At 49.9% G+C, this 21,642-nt stretch overlaps 1 protein-coding gene across 1 annotated transcript in view; it reads left to right on the top strand.

Annotated features, from left to right (window-relative positions):
* Positions 1 to 21,642, top strand: part of LOC124233892 (constitutive coactivator of PPAR-gamma-like protein 1) — a 109,461-nt gene that overhangs the window by 44,744 nt on the left and 43,075 nt on the right. The window contains exons 5-8 of the mRNA XM_046651167.1: positions 2,508 to 2,636; positions 3,386 to 3,482; positions 13,859 to 13,956; positions 14,204 to 14,484. Of these exons, the coding sequence (XP_046507123.1) occupies positions 2,508 to 2,636; positions 3,386 to 3,482; positions 13,859 to 13,956; positions 14,204 to 14,484 (605 nt within the window). The remainder of the gene's footprint in view (positions 1 to 2,507; positions 2,637 to 3,385; positions 3,483 to 13,858; positions 13,957 to 14,203; positions 14,485 to 21,642) is intronic.

Here is a 21,642-nt window from a genome sequence, read left to right as displayed (position 1 = left end):
TCTTGCTGCGTTTTTTTCCGTTGAAGGTATGTAGAGACGTGCCTCTGTCTGTGGTGTGGATATCCGTGTGTGTAGATACACGTAGTCATGATTAAGGTGGCCAGCATTTTCAGGGAGTTTTTCTTTTCCCCATTGGATTCATTCTTTTGACACTCAGTTTTCCAGCCAATAGGAATGTATGATTTATGATTTCCCCCACATACACATTGTGGCAAGGTTTTTAAAGAAAGTACAAAGTGAAAGTTGTGTGAAAAGTTTACTAAATTGCTGAGTCAGCTGGCCCTGAGATGCATTGTTGCCCGCCAGCTTCTGCCCCGAGGATGGGGCAGGCACAGGGCACCCCCGAGCTGGCTTTGGAAGGCTGAGTCTGAATGATGTGGGAGGGCAAGGGCTGGTGAGGTGGGGGAGGGTCTGGGCCGTGGGAAATTACAAAGCACGCAGGCTTACGGTGGTCTTAATTAGCCACTGAAGGATTAGGGGCCCTTTGATTACAGGATCTGTTCGCTTCAAGGATCTTTTAGCCACAGTATTGTTGGGGGTGGGTAGTGAAGACGGGTATCTGTAGGAATGAAAGTGACAAACTCTCATTTTCATCGAAGCGGACGTGATGGTGAGCTGCTGCTCTCTTGTCTGTGGTGCCCAGGGGCAGCGTGCGCACCCCTGGGGTAAAGCCCTCTTCCTGTTTTGGCCATTTTTATATCCAGTAAATTCTGTTCTCACCGTGTTGTCATTTTTCTGTTCTGTATATAAAATCCTTCCCCAACAGCCAGCCTTTCCAGTATTGTACACAACATAACGTGGTAATCCTAGGCTTTTTGAGTGCCAAGGGACATGGGTGGGCAACTAGCCCCAACTGTACTTAGGGACAGGCAGTCGAGGCCCAGAGAGGGGGTTGTCCAGGCCCCGGAGCTCGAGCCCGCGGGCCGCTGCAGATGCTCCCCATCCCCGTGGTGTGTGCGCCCCAAGGGGAGATGTCGAGTGTTTCTGTCCTGACTCCCTGCTCCTGGGCTGCTGCCAGCCAGCCCTCCTCCCTGCCCTGCTGTGGGACTAAACACCCCAGATGGCAGAATGGTTGGACTCCCATTTCTCCCAGACTGATGAACATGTGGCTCCAAGACTGCTTAGCCTGCAGCACGTGTGTGTCTGTGGTTCTTCTTTTTCTGAGGGGGATTGGGTTTCTAGGCATGTTCTTGTGATCTGCCCCCCACAGACATTTTGTCGTCCTCTAGAGCTCATTATGATGGGATTCACCCTCAGCAGATACTGAGACAGCTGATCAAGTGCAGGCAACATTGTTTAAGAAAAATACTGCTTTTTTAAAAGGAAATTGAGTGTTTTCTGGGACATCTGCAAATTTGCATGATAGTAACTAAAAAGTGTAAATGTCTGTTTTCCTGAAGTTTCTTCCATCCCGTCAGCTTAGGCAACACAAGTTTATTATCTTACAGTTCTAGAGGTCACAAGTCCAAAATGGGTCTCCCTGGGCTGAAATCAAGGTCTCAGCAGGACCACATTCCTTCTGGAGGCCCTGCTGCCTGTGGCCCGTCCTCCATCGTCAAGGCCAGCAGTGGCCGGCTTGTCCTTCTCCACGTCATTTCTGAAACCAGCTCCTCTGCCTCTCTTTCCCCTAAGGAGACCCTGAGGTGGGGCCATTGGAGTCACCAGGGCCACGGGCTTGGCCTGAGGTCAACCGGCTGCTGCGTGACAGCCACGTTCACAAGTGTGCGGGCTGGAGTACCCAGCTCTGGAGGCCAAGCCTTTGATGGTTTTGCCCTCTTTTTTTATCTTTATGGTTCAGAACTAAATAGGAAATAGAGATGTCATTTCATGGTATTATTCAGTTTCTTTTAATTGCTGGAAACAAAGTTAATACCTGATAGTCTTTGTTTTTAAGAACAAGGGCATAGCTATAATTATAGCATAAATTTCATTAAATTCAGGTATCTTTTTTTGCATGTATTTTTTCATTTTCATGAGAAATTTCAAAACCTTTTTTTTTAAATCTGTTTACTTACCTTTTCTTGATATCAGCTATTCTGGGGCGGTAAAATATTTCTACACTTTATTCCATGTGTCTTTCACCAGACATGTTCCTTAGCATCATGGGTACTGTTTTCCTCCTGTTCAGAGCTGGCCTTGGGCTCTGCAGTGTACTTGGGCGCTTGGGGATGTGTTTGCCCTGCACAGCTTCCTGGTGGCTGGGAGTAAAAGAAAGGAAGCATTGTGACCTGGGGCTCTCGGAGCTGGCTCACTGTTGCTGGTGGGGTGCAGGGCCCAGACTCGGGCTGGGTGGTGAGGCAGTCAGTGCTCAGTGACCCAGCTGGGTCGCAGCAGCTGAGTTGTATTCATCAGCTGAAAGGGAGATCCAGGGCTTGCACCTCAGACGACAAAGTCTTGGGGACCAGAGCTCACGGATGGGTCATAATTAGACCCCTGGGAGGACACGCCTGGAATCCCGGGCCCTGTGTTGGGAATTAGCATGTTGACACATGCACTTGTTTTCTCAGGTCCGGGCCCACCAGCTGGTCTTGCCGCCATGCGACGTGGTGATTAAGGCCGTGGCCGACTACGTCCGCAACATCCAGGACACCTCGGACTTGGATGCCATAGCAAAAGATGTTTTCCAGCATTCTCAGGTAGAGATGCAGGCTCCCGGGCTGTGCTGTGCGTGGCGGTGCAGCCCAGGTTTGGAAGAGGCTTGAGAGCACATGCTGGCGGGCGGTGTCCAGGAGGGCTGGCCTGGCTGTCAGGCCTCTGTGCTGACCGGGAGGGTTGGACCTCACCTAGCTCCTCCAGCCTCCCGCTAGCCTGCACAGAGGAGGCACTGAGGTAGACGAGTACTCAGGTGTCTGCTGCTCCTGGAGTCTCCGTCGTCACTGGAGAGGGTTTCTACCGAGAGGACGGACGTGTCAAGTGGGTCGAATGGGATTGTGAGCCTGACCATTTGTTCCTTCAGGGGATGGTCAGCAACTCCTTCCTTTTTTGGAAAGTAATGAATGCCAGTGTGTCAGGGTTAGTAGAAAACTGAGGTTTGTGTGACTTCCAGTCCTCTCTCCGAAGAGCTGGAACCACTGCTCACCTTGCTGGAGATGGGAAGTTCGCCTCTCCAGGTGGCACCTGGGCCCTGGCCAAGGAGGGGCCGAGGGATTGGGGCTGCTCCCAGAACCCAGGTTTCCTGCTGCCGCGGCAGATTCCATGTTAACTACATTGCTCTGAGAGAATTAATGTTCGATTTACTTCTTTAATAATAGAGTGTTGATTTTCTTGAAGGTTTTAATGTCATTCTAAACTCTTTATCTAGATACATGTGCTGAATTGTAAAAATATGTTAATACACATGACCGCTGCACACTAATTTACCAAGATTTTCCTGTGTTTATTTCAGTCTAGAACAGATGACAAAGTTATTCGATTTAAGAGAGCAATTGGCTATTATTCAGCGACTAGTAAACCTATGGCGTTCCACCCACCACATTACTTAGGTAAGTAAATCAGCCTCGGTGATGGATGCTGACCACGCAGTGACCAAAGGGTTCCACGAGTCAACCGAAGGCCTTGTTGGCTTATTCTTTTGAAAGGAGATCTCTGCAATTATACAAATAAGTATATCCAGACCTCAGGAGCAGCCTCAGTAGTGATCCTTGATGGTGCTGAGGAGCGAGAGGGACCTGGAGCCTCTTGAGAGGGGGGAGAGCGGGGCTGGGCCATGGCCAGGAGGGGCGCGATGCTGCAGTCTTGCGTCCCGAGTGCAGGACACCAAGGACACAGAAGACCCCCCCCCCCCCTTTATCTACAGACCACACACATGTGGTGCACGTGTGTCCCCTCTTCTGTTGCCCTTTTTTTTTTTGCAGAAGACCAGATTTAACTCAGATTTGAAACTGGGGAATAGAAGCAATTAGAAGCTGTTGGCCTGAAGCCTGCTTGGTAGTGACTGTCTCCTGGAAGGCTGGACAACACTTGCCCTAAGTTCCAGCCTCCTACCGAGTGAGACAGCCTCTGTTAGAGTCCAGAGCAGGAAAGCTGTGAGCATCAGTGCTGCCGGCTGTGATTTCAGTCGTGTTCACTTCCTGCAACGGAAGAAGGCGTGTCCTGAGACCTCAGAGGAACTAGCCTTGTCACTGGTCTCAGGAGGTTAATCCTGCTGATCATGTCCCCGATGGCACCTTCATGTGGGGGTGCTCATTCATTCGCTTATCCAGGTGCAGTGCTGCTGTGTGCCATGGCATGGGGAGCAGAGACCAAAGGTGTGTGCTGGCTCTCTGTAGCCGTCTGCGGGTGGATGACAGACTAATGAGTCTGGGTGGTCTTGTGCAACGTGAGCCAGGAGATGGGGCAGCCGGCATAGGCCCAGCTGCCGTCAGCGCTCCCGAGGGGGTGCGCTCGCTCTGCTGCTGCTCCTGCCCCCACTGTTCGTTTTCCCCCCACAGCCAGGGGAGTGTTTAAAGATGTCAGTCAGCCCATGCCACTCCCACACTGGGAACAAGCTCCCGACTCCACACCTGCTGTCACTCTCCAGGTCCTGGCTTCTTTCCTGCCTGGAATGTGCCACGCTAGCTCCTGCCATGGGGCCTGGGCACCGGCTGTGGGCCTAGAGCCCTCTCCCTCTGGCTTTCTGGGCTTGGACATTCCCATTTCTGAGACCCAGCCTTCACTATCGCTTCTCTGGGGCCTTTCTTGACCGGCCGAGCTACTTCAGCCACCAGGCCATCCTGTCCTGTCACCTCGTTTTAATTTCCTGCACATTTCTGCATGCCCCCTCTCCCATTCCCAAGAACGTCAGGTCTAGGGGAGCCAGGACCTTACCTGCCACCTTCTTTCTTGTACCCCCCAGCAGGCAGATGTTTGACAGAATGACTTAATCCACGAGAAGTTGTTGAATCAGGAGAGCGAAATGTTTGGATGTGATTTAGGGTTACTCTTGGAAAAGGTGCCAGCCGACACTGGCAGGTGGTGTTGGAAGGAGGGAGTCTCGCTGGCACATGGTACGTCAGTTAAGGTGGGACGTGATGAGGACAGATCATGGCATCTGGGTTTGACTCCAGGCACAGGTGACGTCAGGAGATGCTGTCGAGACAGATGAGAGCTGGGTGCTGACCCTGGGGTGGACATCCTGATTCCACCTCCAGCCTCAGATTTCCTGTTTTATTAAAATGGGATGCGTACATGAAAATTAAAAGAGAAAGTCTGTGTAGAGTGCTTCAAAGAATGCTTGTTACACAGCCGACACTGTCATGGTTGTTTCTTAGGAAGAGTGGCCAGAAAGGCAGTGAGTGATTGATGTTGAAGTGAGGGGTCAGAATGCCTGACAGGAGCTCTCAGGAGGACGGCCAGTCCTTGTGTGACAGTTGTGGTTTAAACAGTCATCATGGTGTACTTGGGACTAGAGCATTTATTCAAGAGGAGGAAAATAGAAAAAGGATAGTCTTGACATTTGGCCTTGAGCTGAGCAGATGATAGTTTTGAAGATGTTTAGAGGAGGCAAGATAAATTTTAAATTAGGTTTAAGTTTGAGGTTCTTAGAACATATAATATTCTATAAAGTGCTTTCATATTTTTATTAAATCATCAAACAACATTGTGAGTATTTAGTAAATGAAGTCGATTCTTACATTTCACTTGCACCCTCAGTGGCTTATTGAGTAGCTGTGTGAGTGATGAGGACCTGGGGTGTTTAGGGGGTGGTTTCAGGCAGGTTGGTGTGGCGATAACTACCTATAAATCTTCTGTGAAGCCTTTCCTGGTGCTTCTGACTGTTGCAGGAGTCTGAATTGTGCAGCATGGGACTGAGGCTCTGGCACAGAGTTGCAGCGGGGAGCCGGGTGGGGAGCTCAGGCTGGCTTGTGTGTGGAATGTCGGTACTATGGCAAGAGGCTGTGGCAGGATTGTGAGGGGAGGTTTATTTCAGGTTACACACACACACACACACACACACAGTGGGAGCCAGCAGAAATGGGTTCAGGTAAAAATCATTTTTGTTGTTATTTTCTGATGAGTATAAAGAAACAAGTAATCTGGAGATGGCCCTCATTGATTTTGCCAGTATGTGCTATTAGCGTCCCATTGTGGAACCAAGTGGAGAGCAATGACCGAAATGGAGTTTAGAAGAAACAGCGCGGAGTGGGGGCATGCTTTCTTGGCATCTGAGTTAGCGCCCGAGACGTATTTTTCCATAAAAATGTTCTTATAAGTAGAGGGTCAGTCATGAGCGATCTTTTCCCCCAGACTCCATTGTATTACTCTTATATTATTCTGCAGGAAAACTCATTCAGAATTTTGAACAACCAGTGTTGGAACGTAACTTTCTCGTTCATTAGAACTTGACTGTATTAATCATTTTAGAAATTGGATCTTGTGTAGGGTTTAGGAGACATTTTAATGACTCACACTAGAAACTTAGAGTGTGGTTGTTGGGAATAAAATGGGGAGAGTTGACTCTAAGCAGAGGTTTCTCAACCTGGCTGGGATTTTAGGTTCTACCCAGAACTGCGACACACGTCCAGATCTTAGTTGGGCTCAGGAGTCTGTATTTTCAAAAGGAAAACCTTCCTGGCCAGGCCCATGTGGCCTGGCATCGAGGAGGGACTGCTGTGTCTCATGCCTTTCCTTCCGAGCCTGTGGTCCCCTGCAGTGTTGAGAGGACCTCAGGTCTGCTCACAGTCTCTGGTGGTGTGGATCCTGCAGCGGGAAGTGCACACGCGTCCTGTCCCCTGCCCTGCGGTGCGAGGAGGCCTGGTCTGTGGGGTGTGGGAAGAGAGTGTGTTTGCTCCCTACTCTCTGCACTGTCAACTCCCAGAAATGATCTGTTCCTCGTCAGTTTTTAAAATAAGTTACCAGTGAGGTTCGTAGTAGTTTTCAAGCATTTACACTGTCAGAAACACTGTTGGGTACTGGGGATATAGAGATGATTATGACTTTGTCCTTTCTGTCACGCCACTTCACGTCTACCATATCTCACCAGAGAACCTGCAGGCTAGGTGTAAGCACAAGTAAGACACGTTAGAATTTCATCATCAGCGATGTTTGGTTCCCTGCTTGGACCAGTAGTTCTCAAACCCACTGTGCTTCAGAATCATTGGCAGAACCTAAAAAATGATGAATAACACAGAGATGCCAGAGGCCCCTGCACATCTGTGGATGTGGACTCTGTCGGCACGAGCTAAGCCTTGTGTGTATGTAAAAAGCTGCACAAGCAAAACCAAGGCCCAGTGAGTCTGAAGAAGCATGCACTGTGTCTTCCTGGCCTTTCTCAGTGAAAAGTAGGTGGGCTTCCACTACCCACCTACTAGAATGGCCAGAATCTGAACACGGACGCCACCAAACTCTGGCAAGGGTGTGGAGCGGCAGGAACTCTCCCTCATGGCTGTGGGGATGCAAAGTGGGCAGCCACTGTGGAAGACAGTTTGGTGGTTTCTTACAAAAATAAACGTACTCTTGCCCTATAATCTAGCAATCATACTCCTTGCTCTTTACCTAAATGAGTTTAAAACTTACATCCACACAAAAATCTGCGTAAGAACATTTGTACTGGCTTTATTCATAATTGCCAAAACTTGGAAGTGGCTAAGATGTCATCCTTCAGTAGGTGAATGGATAAATAAAACTGTGGTTCATCCAGACAGCGGAATAATATTCAGCACTGAAAAGAAATGAGCTATTAAGCCACGAAAAGACATGGAGGAACCTTGAATGCGTATCACTAAGTGAAAGAAGCCAGTCTGAAACGGCGACGTACGGTGTGATTCCAACTCTGTGACATCCTGGAAAAGGCAAAACTATGGGGACAGTACAAACACCAGTGGTGGCTAGGGTGAAGGTGGGAGGGATGAACAGTGGAGCACAGAGGATTTTTCTGGCAGTGAAACTGTGTATGATACTGTAATGGTGGTAAACGTCGTTATACCTTTGTCCACACCCATAGAATGTACACCACCAAGAGTGAGCCCTAATGTGAGCTATGGACTTTAGCTTTCAATAGCAATGTATCAATATTGGATCATTAATTGTAACAAATGTACCACAGTAATGCAAGGTGTATACTTTCTGCTTAAGTTTTCTGTAAACTAAAACAACTCAAAAAAATAAATACTATTGAAAAAAGAGAGTACATGAGCTTCTTGATGTGTTCCGTCCATGTCAGGCACCATGCTGGGTACTGGACGGTGTGGTCAATGGGGCTGATGTCATTCTTGCCCTTGTGGACGAGTGAGATGAGAAATTGTACAGGTATGTGAACAGGAGGGTCAAGGAAGACCCGTTGGATTAAACAAACACTTGATTAAATTAGCACTTGATTCTACTTGATTGAATTAATGTTGAGAGTGGCGTTTGAAGGTAGAGTGGGAATTTAGCAAGGTGACAATAGGGAGGAAGTATATATGTAGTAGAGACAGCATGTGCAAGGATCCTGAGGTGAGAGGACAGGTTGTGGAAGGAACAGGAGAATGTGGTTGGAGCACAGAGCAGGGAAGGATGGTCAGGTGATGCTTGTCAGAATGGTTTACAGTAGCCACGCATTGCCAGAGATTTTGGACTTACTCTTAGGATTACCTATGAAAGCTCATTGAAGGGTTTTTCATTGTAAAAACTTTAATTGTTTTGAAGTTATACTGTATTTGTACAGTAAATAAAACAAACATCCATGGACCAGAGGGAGGAGCTGTGAGCGAGGTGAGGGGGCGTGCAGAGAGCGCTGTGCAGCCAGAGGAGGAGGAGTCCTGGCAAGGACAGCTGGCAGCTGGAAGTGAGGAGGTGGCTCCTGCAGCACTGACAGCTCCAGACCCATGCAGGTGCATGTGGCTGCCTGGTGCTCCACGAGGCGCCGGCCGTCCTAGGAGAAATAGTGGTCAGCTCTGCAGCTCCTGCTGTGCTGAAGGGCGTGGGAGAGGTGGGGTGGGTGGCCAGCACCCATCGTCCAGATCCTCCTCCATCGCTTCCCTGAAGGCTGGGGTTTGAAGTGAGAAGGAGGGTGGAATAGGCTTAAACTGTTAGGGGGATGACCAAAGCTGTAGGGGGCGAGGGTAGACAGAAGGTGGGAGGTGACAGTGGCCCCCAGTCCCTTGAAACACAGAAGTGGGGGTTCTGGTGGGGCCCAAGAGAGCCTGCAGGACTGCACGTGCAGGTGAGAAGGAATTGTGCAGAGATGACCATGTTGCAGTAGGAGCTGTCACCACCGAGCAAGGAACAGACCATGCAGTGGCTACAGAGGAAATACTCCTGCCGTCACAGCTGCCTGGGTGCTGGTGGAGGCCCACAGCGTTCCATCTGGATGGGCTTGCCGGGTCAGGAGCCTGCCTCAGCCTGTGTCCTGACAGGCCCCTGAGGCTGGCCCCCTTCTACCAGACTGGGTCAGAGGATCCCGATTTACGAAGTGCCGGATGACAGACCTTGATGCCGAGCACTGGTGACCTGTCCATGAGAGGACACCAGTGCCTGCTTTCTTGACCAGAGGGATTAGAGCTCTGTAGCTGGACCCTCGGGCCTCGGGCTTGGAAAGCACATGTGCACACATGAGGGAGAAGCGAGGGCCGCTTGGTGGCTCTCGTTCCGGGCCGGGGCTCTGCTGGCAGGCCTCACTCTCCAGTGACCGAGAAGGGGGTTCACTCACCTGCTGTCCCATTGACTGTCACTGGCTTTTTGGGCCTTGTTAACTAGCGTTTTGGAAATCCGGCTCTACTGCCCAGCTACACACATTTCCAGCACATGAGGGCATGGTTTGGAGATGTCACCCCTGGCCGTGAAGATCAGTCTGAAGAAGGAGAACCTGTGATGCCACCTGCCTGGGGCAGAGGGCAGGAAGCAGGGCTGGGAGCCAGCTGCTCCCGCGGCTCTCAAGACCTCGTCACCTGCCACCTCGCCTGCAGCTGGGCTCCTCATGCAGGGACGGCCCAGTCTCCTGCCCCGAGGCTGGCCACACGGGGCCCAGGGACCCATGGTGGGGCCAGCGTGTACACAGTGCGATCCCTGGCCCTGTTCCTACCCAGCTGTGTGCCTCTGAGGCTCCCCGTCCCTTTCCCACATCAGCCTAAGAGTTTTTAGAGCCCATCTCACGTCCCCGGTGGGATGTGTTTTGATCTCCTTAGCTGGTCCAGTGGCCGTTGCCTGAGCGTTTCAGTGTTGGTGTTGTCACGGTCGCCATTGGTTTTGCTGTCATCAGGCGTTTGATGCTGTGCTGTTGCTACGCTTCGTGAGTAAGCTTTTGAAGTCTGGCATTCTTTTAAAATCTGTGTAATAATCAGTCTTATAGCTTTGCTCACTAAACCCACTCTTTCCCAGATTTTTACTTAAATTTTAGTATGAAAAGTGTTAAATGTAACAACAGTACACATGGGATAGGTCGTGAGCAGGTCTAACCAGCGATGGTGTGTGCTTCACCCCTTTCTTTCCTTAACAACACACACTGGGCTCTTCTATAAGCCATGGCTCTCCCCTCAGACAGGTCTTTATATTTTCTTACCTCATATGTACGGAATAATAAATAGTAGAGTTTTGATTTTTTGTTAAATACCGTATTGCGCATGTCATTCTGCACTTGCTTTTTTTTGAGATGTGTCCATGTTCTTCCGTTGCTGTCTTTGTGAAGCTGATGCACCTGGCGTGGGGTCGCGGCCCTGGCGTCTGACTGAGTGGGTCTGCAGGGGAGGTGAAGGAATTCCTGCGCTGGACAGAAGGTCCACCTATTCTCGCTTCTCCTTTCTCCTCAGTTCCCAGGTAGATGGCGGCATTCTCTCCGTTCTCTGTGACCTTTCATTCAGGCTTTAGAGGGTTTATTTTAGTTGGTGTGGTATGAGGTGGTATAGACTGTCTGGTCTTGTGGCTTTTTGAAAGCTTGTTTTTTTAAAAACCTGAAGACTGGTCATCTTGGAAGAACTGGAGATCCTTCCTCCTTTCGTCTGCTGTCTGGTTTACGAGACTGCAAGGTGTGTCTTCTCGGTGTCAGTGGTGGGGGCTGCCAGCTCAGTTCACCAGGGACCCCGAATGTAGCCGTTAGCCTTTCTTTAAGGTGTGTTCCTCTGACGTCCATGGGTGGACTGAAAACAGCTTATCTTGTTTGATGGTGGGTGTAAAACCACGAGGGCAGCCTGATGAGAGTTGAGTGTTTCCTCTCTGTTTTCCTGAACTTTCCTCAGTCGGTGCAGACACAAGTGTTCTTTGCTATTTAACACTCACAACTCAAGCTCAGGTTGAGTGAACCCAGGAATTGAGTACATCTGGTTGAAATTTGGGATTCTGTCTCCAGACTTGGGCACCAGGTGGATTTGAACGGTTCTGTGCCCTTCGAGGTGCACATGTATGTTCTCCAGCCTCAGGGACTGAAGAGGTTGAGCAGCAGGGGTGCTGTGGAAGCAGCAGCTGCTCCCGGCTGTGGAAGGTTCCTGCACTGCAGTCAGGCGGTCAGGGGAGCAGCCATGCCCTTTCGAGCCGCTCCAGTTCTAGAAAGGTCTCCATTACATTGACCTGAAGCAGCTTCCCTGGATGAGCGTGTCCCCTTCATTAACAATCCTTTGACACACCCACTCACTTCATTAGTGACCTTGCTCTTCTCGGCCTAGTCTGTGCTCAGCCTTCTCTTCGAGGGCTTCCCTCCTGGATGGTGGCCTTGAGCTTTCCTCTGGGGCCTGGCGGCACTGTACCTGCAGGTGGGCATCAGGTACCCCAGCTCTGAGCTGCCGCGGGTGGAGCTCACCAGGAACTGACAAGGCTCAGTCCTCTCAAGCTGGACAACTCTGGCTCCTGGCTCCACCTGGTGCCTGGCCCTCAGTCTACTGGCTTGCTGGATTCCTAGGCCAGCCTCCTGTCGCTTCCTGCTGTGCCCCCTGCCCACCCTGTCTTCTCAAAGCTGTTCACCTGGGAGAGGATGGAAACAGATTACACAGAATTCTGCATAACTTTGTGCCTTAATTTCTGTAGAATATTGGTGCTGAGGAAATACGTCTATTTCAACATGGTTAACATAGCCGGGAAATTTTGCTTTGTTCTTTTTTGCAAGTATTGACAGTTAGTGTTGGTGCTAGGGAATATATTGACTTAATCTTTGAATCTGAACTTTCAAAGCTATATTTTTTCTGGAATACTTGAAAATCATGCAGCGGCACCTGTCTGCATTACAGGATTAAAGAGCTGTATTTGCAGTGTAACATCTCTGCAGTAATATGCCCAGCAGTGGATGACTACTCGTCGGGCTGGGGGCTGGGGCAGCGCTGATGAGTTCTCAAGAAAGTTGCTTGGTTAACACCATTCCTTTTAAAAATCTGTCTTCTTTGAATTCAGAGAAAAGCTGGAAGCTTCACAAGGGCCTGGGACATAGTTTGAGGAGCAGGTCCTGAACCGTGACTTGTCTCTGGGGTGCAGCTGCGGGGGCTACCTTCTTCCTTCTCAGAGCAGTCCTTAATGTTTAAAAAATGTTTTTTAAATTATGAAAATGTTTTTCCTATGATAATTAAACACTTTTCCCACTTTTTTCTCCCGTCGTCTGTCTTCAGTCTGTGCGCTTTCCCAACAAAAGCCCGCCTCTCAGTAAGTGTTTGTGGAGGGAGAGAAGGAGCAGCTGGCGGTGTAGGGCTCCACTCTGTGAGCTGGCGTCAGTTCTGAGAAAGATGTCCTTGTCACACAGAAGACAGTGGCTCTGCCCAGCTGCACGAGGGCCTCAGAACAAGAGCTGATTTACCGGGAGGCCTGCAGGATGCAGAGGCAGCCCCGGCTCTCAGGCACCTCTGCAGCCTTCACAGAGTGTAGACAGGTTAATTTGCTTCCGAGCCTAGGGTGTGGTGGAACAGTAGCCAGCTCTGTGGATTGTCTGAGGTTTATTTGAGGTCAGTGATCGCAACATGATTTTAGAAAACGTTCTTTCCTTGAAAATCTTTGCTTTTAAGTCGTAATATAGTTAATTTGTTTTTAGGGAAAGGTTGTGCTTTTCAGGAAGTTTGTAGCATATAATGGGCAGAAACAGAGTGAAACAAGAATGCCCATCTTCCCTGAGCTGCTGCTGCTGCAGGATTGATGAGGCAGCCTTTCGTGTTGTTCTCAGAAGTCTAGTGTGCTAGGTCAGCTACGAGAGGCTGTCAACGGGACTCTAGAGTTTGAATAGATTTCATAATATTCTTTGGCCCAAAGTCTGGCCACGGTTTAGAATCACCCGAGAAGGGACTTTAACAGTTCCAATGTGTTGTATCTCACACTCGGAGGTTCAGATCTCGTGGACTTGCTGTTTGATCAGGAATGTCTCCTTGTGCGTGTGCATTCATGTCTGTATGTGGTGAACCTGGATGGGATGAACGTGTGTGGTGAACGTGTGTGCACGTGGGCACATATGTGCGTACGTGTGCATGTGTGATGTGCATGGGTGCGTGTACCTGTTAAGTTAGAGATCCTCAAGGAAACAAATGAGCAGAAACACTCTCAGAAGTTAACTGAAAATTCTTGAAAGTTAAAATCCCAGCCCCAGAGTATAAACTTGGTCAGGATAAAGTCCAGTATTCTTTTAAAATTTTTCTTTGCTGAGGAAGATTGGCCCTGAGCTAACATCTGTGCCCATCTTCCTCTATTTTGTGTGTGTGATGCTGCCAGAGCATGGCTTGATGAATGGTGTAGGTCCATGCCCAGGGTCTGAACCCGTGAACCCAGGTCCACTGAAGTGGAGCTTGTGAACTTAACCACTGTGCCACCGGGCTGGCCCCCAAGTCCAGTATTTTTAATGTGAACATGAATTTCTGAGGGTTTCTGAGGAGGGACCTCATGGTACGTTGGCACCTGCGGAGGTACAAGGCAGACGGAGACGCAGGCCAGCACCACAGTATCCTGTGGCGATGTCCTCTGCTCACGGTCGTTTTATTTTTCTCTTTCCGCTTGGACCAAACAGCCAGACCAAGTCCGTTTGGAATGCCTGGGATGGTGCCACCGTACGTCCCCCCGCAGATGCTCAACATTCCACAGACTTCTCTGCAAGCCAAGCCTGTGGTAAGGCTTTCCCTTCCCTTTCCTTCCGCTGCTGGTCTACCTAGCCGTGGTGGGGGACAGCTGCCTTGAGGGGTACATACTTGTCACCTCTCAGTGAACACTAAGATAATATCCTAAACTCTTGACTTGCTATGTGGAGCAGGTGCCAGTCTTTGTTGAATTAGAACTTTGCCAAGACTGGGCAGTGCTCACAGGTGCCGGCCCTTGGGCAGCGTGTGTGCGTGCTGACCTGTGCTCTCTGTTTCAGACCCCACAGGTGCCCGGCCCAGGCGCCCCGGGACAAGGTCCACACCCCTACAGCCTCGCTGAGCCGGCCCTCACCCTGGAACCGAGCGGAAAGAATCTGAGTGAGCAGAACAGCTACAGTAACATTCCTCACGAAGGAAAACATACTCCATTGTATGAACGCTCCTCCCCGATCAACCCGGCCCCGAGCGGCAGTCCCAACCACGTGGACTCGGCGTACTTTCCTCCTTCCTCCACTTCGTCGTCTTCAGACAATGACGAAGGCAGTGGGGGAGCTGCAAAGTGAGTGGTGTGTGTGGTGTTGGTGCCTCCCAGACATGTGACGGCCACGTGGCTCTTCACGTAGCTCTGGTCCCCGGGGAGCGGCCTGCCACCGGCAGCTGTGGCCCCACTCTGTGCTCAGAGCTCAGAGATGCAGTAGGTTGCAGGCAGGTGCTGGTCACTCTGCTCTCAGACCCGGGCTCCTTGGACGTGGAGAGGGGAGGAGGCCAGATATCTCCTCAGGGCTCCCAAGGTTGAGCATCTGTGCTGGGCCAGCTGTGGCCTTGGGCTGCTCCTCTGCTGGGGTGGAATTTTAGGAAAATTGGTTTGTGTGGCCCCCACAGTGTGTGAAGTGATCCGGTCAGGTGCCTTGACCCTTCTTCCTCGGGCTGTGATCCCCCATCCTGTCTCCAGGAAGCATTTGCAGTTAGCTGCCTGTGGCTTTCAGCCCCTTGGCTCCTGTGTCAAGGGCACTGAATTTTCTCTCCTCCCGAGTTCATAGCGTGAATCTCATCTCAGCAGCTTATAGGGCCACTCTTGAAATAGCACTGTTCACCCCACCAAAACCATGGAAAGCTGCCTGACCCGGGCTGGAGTGCTCCCTGTCGAGGAACATTTTAAGCAGCACGCGTCCCTGAGTAAACGAATCCTCAAGCACACGCTTTGTTAGTGTCTGGTCAAGAAAGTCCTAAATGCACAGTCTTCCTCCTCCCCTTGAGTAACCTTACATTCCTAAGAAACTGGGCTCAGAAGACGGGAGAAGAGAGGCAGAGTCTTTCTCTGTGTCTGTCTCCTCTTCATGGGTTTGAACTCTGGTTCACGGGGCGGATGCCCAGGCTGGTTCGTGCTGCAGCCACTTTTGTCTCAAGAAACCTGAGACACAGGGCCCGTCTTCCGCAGGTTCTTCTGAGAGTGTCACCTGATGCCAGACATCCTCCCTCTTTTGTCCTCTTTTTCTCCATCTGTAAAATGGGCACTAATGTCTGCCGACCTCTGGCGGCGGTTACCGAGGAGTTGTGTGATCCAGGGATGTGTGCTTCGTGGAGCAGAGGAGCGTAAAATGCAGAAAGGCTTCCTCACTGTGTGTACAATCCTGACATCCTAAAATCGAGTGAAAAGTGGAGATTTAGCGTTCAAACTTTTAAATTAAACTTTTGGGAAGATAATATATTTAAGACCTTCTGCCTGAGAGTCTCTGGGACGGGCTCAGAAATGTGTGTGTGTGAGTGAGCGCCAGTGGCCACTCCCCTTGCGGCAGCCTAAACAGCTGGTGGGTGTGCGAGGCCCTTCCACTCGAAGGCACTAGCAGTTTTCTTTTAAAAATTGGCTCATGTCGGCACAACCGAGGCACCTGGATGTACAGGTGCATCTCAGTAAGAGACATTCCTTCTAGACTCTAGAACACAGCGGACCTGCGACACGAGCAGGTGTGCTGTGACGCCTATGGGAGCCAGCAGAGCCCTGGCTGGAAGGTCTGGGTGCCCGTTCGTTGGGTGGGGTGCAGTGAGAGTGGGGGCTGCTGCCTGATTTGGCAAGCTGACCTGTGAGGCTGCGAGTTGACCCTGGGCGAGTCTTGCTCGAGAGCCCCCTCCTCTTGTCTTCAGTGCTGCCCTGTCCCCAGAGGTTCTGACCGGTGCTGCCTGCTGGGAGCTCTCGGCTCCTGGTTGCCGCTCTGGCCTCTGAGCCCTGCAGCGCTTGCAGTCTGGACCCCAACGTTGCGTTCTCACCACGCTTTCTGGAGGAACTCTGGAAGGTGGACTCTGCATGTGAGGATGGCATGGTGTGCCGTCCTCCTTTTGGTGTGAAAGGTGAAGCAGGTGAGCATGTCCACAGCCTGGAGGCCAGATCTGGTCCAGTTGTGCTGCTCAGCTCGACTCTGTTCTCCGTTTATTACAGCAGCTGAGAGACAGAGACAGTTGAGAGGGAGGAGGTTGAGGGGATGTGGAGCTTGTGGCTGAGGCTTCAGGGTCCTGGACTAGGCAGACACGTGGGGCTTGGGTCGGCCCCTGCTGGTGGTCGTGATTTTCAGGGCAGGGCTTGGGCCTATTGAGTGAGTCATGTGTGTGCACTGGAGGCTGTGCGCAGGACAGAGGTTGCTCTCCTGGTTCAAAGACTCATAGGAGCAGTACGTCGGGACTTAGGTTACCTTGGTGTGGACTTGAGTTGGGACCCCACATCTACCCTGTGCTCTCAGTATGGTCTTGAGGGAAAGAAAGTATCCATCCATTCAGCCCAGCCGCCCTTGGGCCCTGCTGTCTGTTGGTGGGCATGGCGGCAGGGGGCACAGACATGGCATGGTGCGGGTGTCTGAGAGGGGGACAGGCAAACCCGAGCCGTGTGTGTAGGAGGAAAGCACCAGCCGAGAGGAGCGAGGTGGGACCGCAGCCTGAGCAGCGAGATTTGAGCTGTGACAGAGCGGGGGGAGCCGGGACAGAGCCAGGTGTGGGCGGGGTGGTGGAGGGAGGCCCAGGGGGCCTGAGCAGCAGGAGGCCTTGCGAGGTGGAGGCCGGATGGTGTGGAGTCTGTGCTCTGTTCTGACCACAGCGTGGGGCCTCCACCACCCTTGCTTAGACTGGCCCCTGGGCTGGAAGGGTCCTGAGGCTTCTCAGTGAATTTGCTTGGATGTGGGTGCTGTTTACCCTCAGGGTGGACGGGTGTCTGGGTGGCCGGGCCATTTAGCTGCTTGGTCGCAGTCAAGCGCCTCCGGTCCTAACAGCTCTAGCAGACTGACTGCAGACATGCTTGTGATGGCTTGTACCCTCGAGTCACCTTGTCCAGCAGCAGAGGGGAGGCCTACCTCTGGCCCTGGCTGGGCAGCCCCTCCCAAGTCCCTGTGCCCTTTGCTATGCGAGTCCCTCAGGCACTACACTCCTATCACCGTGTTTCCCAGGTGCAGGTAGATGGTACCAGAATGTGGGAGAGTCCATGAAGTGCACAACCTCACCTCCCCAACAGAAATCAATGGATGGTGCTGATGGGTGGTGGGACTTTTCTTGAGTAAAGGAGAATTAACGCCCCAAAGCTTCCTACAAATTAAGGGTTCAGTGTTTTAAGTGGCAGAGAATGTGGACATGCAGTTCATGGAGGAAACGCAGCAGTCAGTGAGCACACTCACAGATGCTGCTCGTCCTCCCTGAAGATCAAAGGACTACAATGTAAACCATGACAGGGCACCTTTCTTCAGCCTGCAGGATTGGCAAACGCTTGTTTTTGAAGATGAAGTTCCGTGGGGAAATGGGTTGATTCCTGGCAGGTGCTTGGCATTTGTGGTCACTGTGTCCAAGAGCTGTGGGCCCTCCTGGGAGGGTCTGCACCATTCTTGTGCAGAGGTGGGGTGATGGGCATTTCAGAGCATAAGAGGGGTGTGTGTATGTGTGTGCGTGTTTGCGCGTGTGCCCACCCCCCAGATGCCGGCACTGGGGACCTTCCTTACAGGGAATCCTGTGGAGCCCCTCCAGAGAATGTTCTGAGGGGAAAGGAAGTGCTTGCTGAGGTGCCCTGTGGAGGAGCAGCTGCACAGATGGTGACCGGGGTGATGCTGCCTCTGGCTTGGTCCTCAGGCTCGAATGGTCCACCTTCACTGTGTGTGCGTGCATATGATGTATGTGTATATGATGTATGTACATGTGATGCATGCGTGCCCACAGGCACACATGCATGGTGTGTTTCTACGTTTGCACAAACGCATGGCGCGCAAATGTATGTATGTCTACATGTATGCACATACATGTACATATATGCATGCATGGTGCGTGCACTCGTGTCTGATGTGTTCCCCTCCTCCTTTAATCCTGTACCTCGCGTTTCAGCCTCTTCAGCTGGCAGTGTCCAGGTGTCTTCCCCACATACAGCTGGAATGGATGTCCTGGTTGTTGCTCTCTTGAAGTCAACAGGTGTTCCTGTACCGTTTACAAGTCTGTGCTGGACGAGGAGTCTGGGGCTGCAAGAGGCCCCTGTGGCAATCAGGTGTCCCTCCAGGACTGGACTGAGATGAGCGGTGTCACGCCACAGAAACTGCCCTGAGTCTCCTCACATCATCTCTCTTCACTACTGTAGACACACAGCTTTTGTTCCGCCGTGGTGCTATGTCTGCCAAGGGGCCCGGCTGGTGCCTGGCAGTGATTCCAGACCCTGACGGTTATTTCAAAGTAAATTAAGAAAGGAATGTGCTACTTGCTAACGAAACAATTTTTTCTCCTATTTCTTTACTCAGAGTATATCAGCGTGTACTTCTTGCTCTATTCTTGGTTAAAATTAAAAAACCATTAAGGCAGTGTTCTAGTCTCTTCTTCCCTGGCCTTTGCCAAATTCTTGTAATCTTGTTTTGGTTGAATCCTTGTGGAGGTGTTTACTTTATATAATTTTCATAGATTCATTGGTTTTTTAGAATTTGAATCCAATCTGAGGTTGCTAATTTGAAGTTTCTAGTTCTTTGTTTTATATATTTTTTATAATTACCATCTCAGTACAGAGTTATAGAACTCAAAACATTTGAGAGTACAATGTAGGAAATCCCCCATGATCCCACCTCTAGAGATACAACTGTTTTCAAAAGATTGGTGAATATTCAAACACCTTTTTTTGTGTGTGTATGCTAACATGGTTTTTACAATAATCAGATCTTATCTCAGGGACAGCACCTGGCCTTTTTCACTTTTTTAGACTTAATATACTTTTGTAAGTATGTGTTCTCATTTGTGTGTATAGATGTTAATATGTACATGTGCACTGAATATTGCTTCAGTGTTTTGTATGTCATTACTGACATTTTAAAATGGATATTTAGAAGCCCTATTAAGAGAGAAGACTAACTTAATTTCTCTCCACTTTGGCTTCATTGGTATAGACTTGTTATGCTTCCCTGTCCCCTATGTGCACGTTGGTTCCAAGGTGTCGTGTCATGGCAGCATCTGTCGGATGAGCTTTGCAGGCCCACGTGGCCCCCATGGGACCAGGCCTGGGCTGTGGAAGGTGAACCTCAGGAAGGCGCTGGTCCTGCAACCTCACATGCCAGGTTCTGGGTGCCACTTGTGGCTGTGTGACCTGGAGTTCCCTAGCCCAGTGCACCCAGCAGGGATGGGAGGCCTCTGGGTTCTTTGTGAATTAAATTAGCTGAGGGGTAACACAGTAAGTGACATCCATCACTCTTATTAAAAACTGTCTGTGGGCACAATGAAAAACTAGAACTCTGATTTTTTTTTTTAATTTTGGTGAGGAAGATTGGCTCTGAGCTAACATCTGTGCCCATCTACCTCTATTTGTATGTGGGATGCCACCACAGCATGGCTTGATGAGTCGGTGTGCTAGGTCTGTGCCTGGGATCCGAACCCATGAACCCCAGGTTGCTGAAGCGGAGTGTGTGAACCCAACCACTATGCCACCAGGCTGGCCCCTCTGGTTTCATTGTTTTTTTTTTTAATTAATTAATTTTTTTATTGAGTTAATGATAGGTTACAATCTTGTGAAATTTCAGTTTTACGTTAATGTTTGTCATTTCGTGTTGTAGGTGCACCACTTCACCCTTTGTGCCCACCCCCCACCCCACCTTTCCCCTGATATCCACTAAACTGTTCTTAGTCCATAATTTTAAATTCCTCATATGAGTGGAGTCATACACAGATTATCCTTCTCTCGCTGGCTTATTTCACGTAACATAATTCCCTCAAGGTCCATCCATGTTATTGCAAATGGAATGATTTTGTTCTGTTTTGCAGCTGAGTAGTATTCCATTGTATATATGTACCACATCTTCTTTATCCATTCGTCTGTTGCTGGGCACTTAGGTTGCTTCCATGTCTTGGCTATTGTAAATAATGCTGCAATAAACATTGGAGTGCATAGGACTTTTGGGATTGCTGACTTCAAGCTCTTTGGATAAATACCCAGTAGTGGGATGGCTGGATCGTATGGTAGTTCTATTTTTAATTTTTTGAGGAATCTCCATACTGTTTTCCATAGTGGCTGCACCAGTTTGCATTCTCACCAGCAGTGTATGAGGGTTCCTTTTTCTCCGCAGCCTCTGCAACATTTGTTACTATTAGTTTTAGATATTTTTGTCATTCTAATGGGTGTAAGGTAATATCTTAGTGTAGTTTTGATTTGCATTTCCCTGATGATCAGCGATGATGAGCATCTTTTCATGTGCCTATTGGCCATCAGTATATCTTCTTTGGAGAAATGTTTGTTCATGTCTCCAGCCCATTTTTTGATTGGGTTGTTTGATGTTTTGTTGTTGAGTTGCGAGAGTTCTTTATATATTATGGATATTAAGCCTTTGTCAGATATATGACTTGCAAATATTTTTTCCCAGTTAGTGGGTTGTTTTTTTGTTTCAATCCTGTTTTCATTTGCCTTGAAGAAGCTCTTTAGTCTGATGAAGTCCCATTTGTTTATTCTTTCTATTGTTTCCCTTCTCTGAGAAGGCATGGTGTCCGAAAAGATCCTTTTAATACTGATGTCAAAGAGTGTACTGCCTACGTTTTCTTCCAGAAGCCTTATGGTTTCAGGTCTTACCTTTAGGTCTTTGATCCATTTTGAGTTTATTTTGGTGAATGGTGAAAAAAAATGGTCAATTTTCATTCTTTTACATGTGGCTGTCCAGTTTTCCCAGCACCATTTGTTGATCTGGTTTCATTTTTAATGTGAAACACATAAAGAATTTCATTCAGAGCAAGGTGATCTGGTGTCCCAGGAAATATGCTTCTGATATGTCTCTTTCCTCCAAGTGGAATTGATGTTTTCCTTGTGCTTTGAGTCCTCTTGGCTCCTTCCTGAGGAAGCTGTGTGGTCCACAGAGAATCACGCTTTACCTTACCCCAGCGTCCCTGGTCCAGACAGGCTACATCAGCCAGAGTTTCCTTTCCAGTTGTTAGGCTGTTGTTCCAGACAAGTAGCTTGTTTACATTTATATTTTGACTTTTTAACACAAGGTAACATTTCTAACATCTTCTCATAAACACACTTGTGAATTACTTTCATGTGTTGGCAAAAATTCGTACTCCTCTGTGCCGTCACGGGGAGTCTGTGCTGTTCTCCTACCACCGGCAGCATGGGCATGTTGCCTGGAGCTCAGCTCCCACCCGTTGGTGTCTGAACCTCCCTCAAGGGTGGGAGAGGCCCAAGGGAGAAGCAGGCGGCCGCCCTCCCTGTGCCTGCTGCGTACGTACGTGGGGATGGGAC

This window comes from Equus quagga, unplaced genomic scaffold, assembly GCF_021613505.1.
Source record: "Equus quagga isolate Etosha38 unplaced genomic scaffold, UCLA_HA_Equagga_1.0 270_RagTag, whole genome shotgun sequence".
Classification (NCBI taxonomy): domain Eukaryota; kingdom Metazoa; phylum Chordata; class Mammalia; order Perissodactyla; family Equidae; genus Equus; species Equus quagga.
Note: the sequence above shows the minus strand (reverse complement) of the source record. Positions and strands in the feature narration are given on the sequence as shown.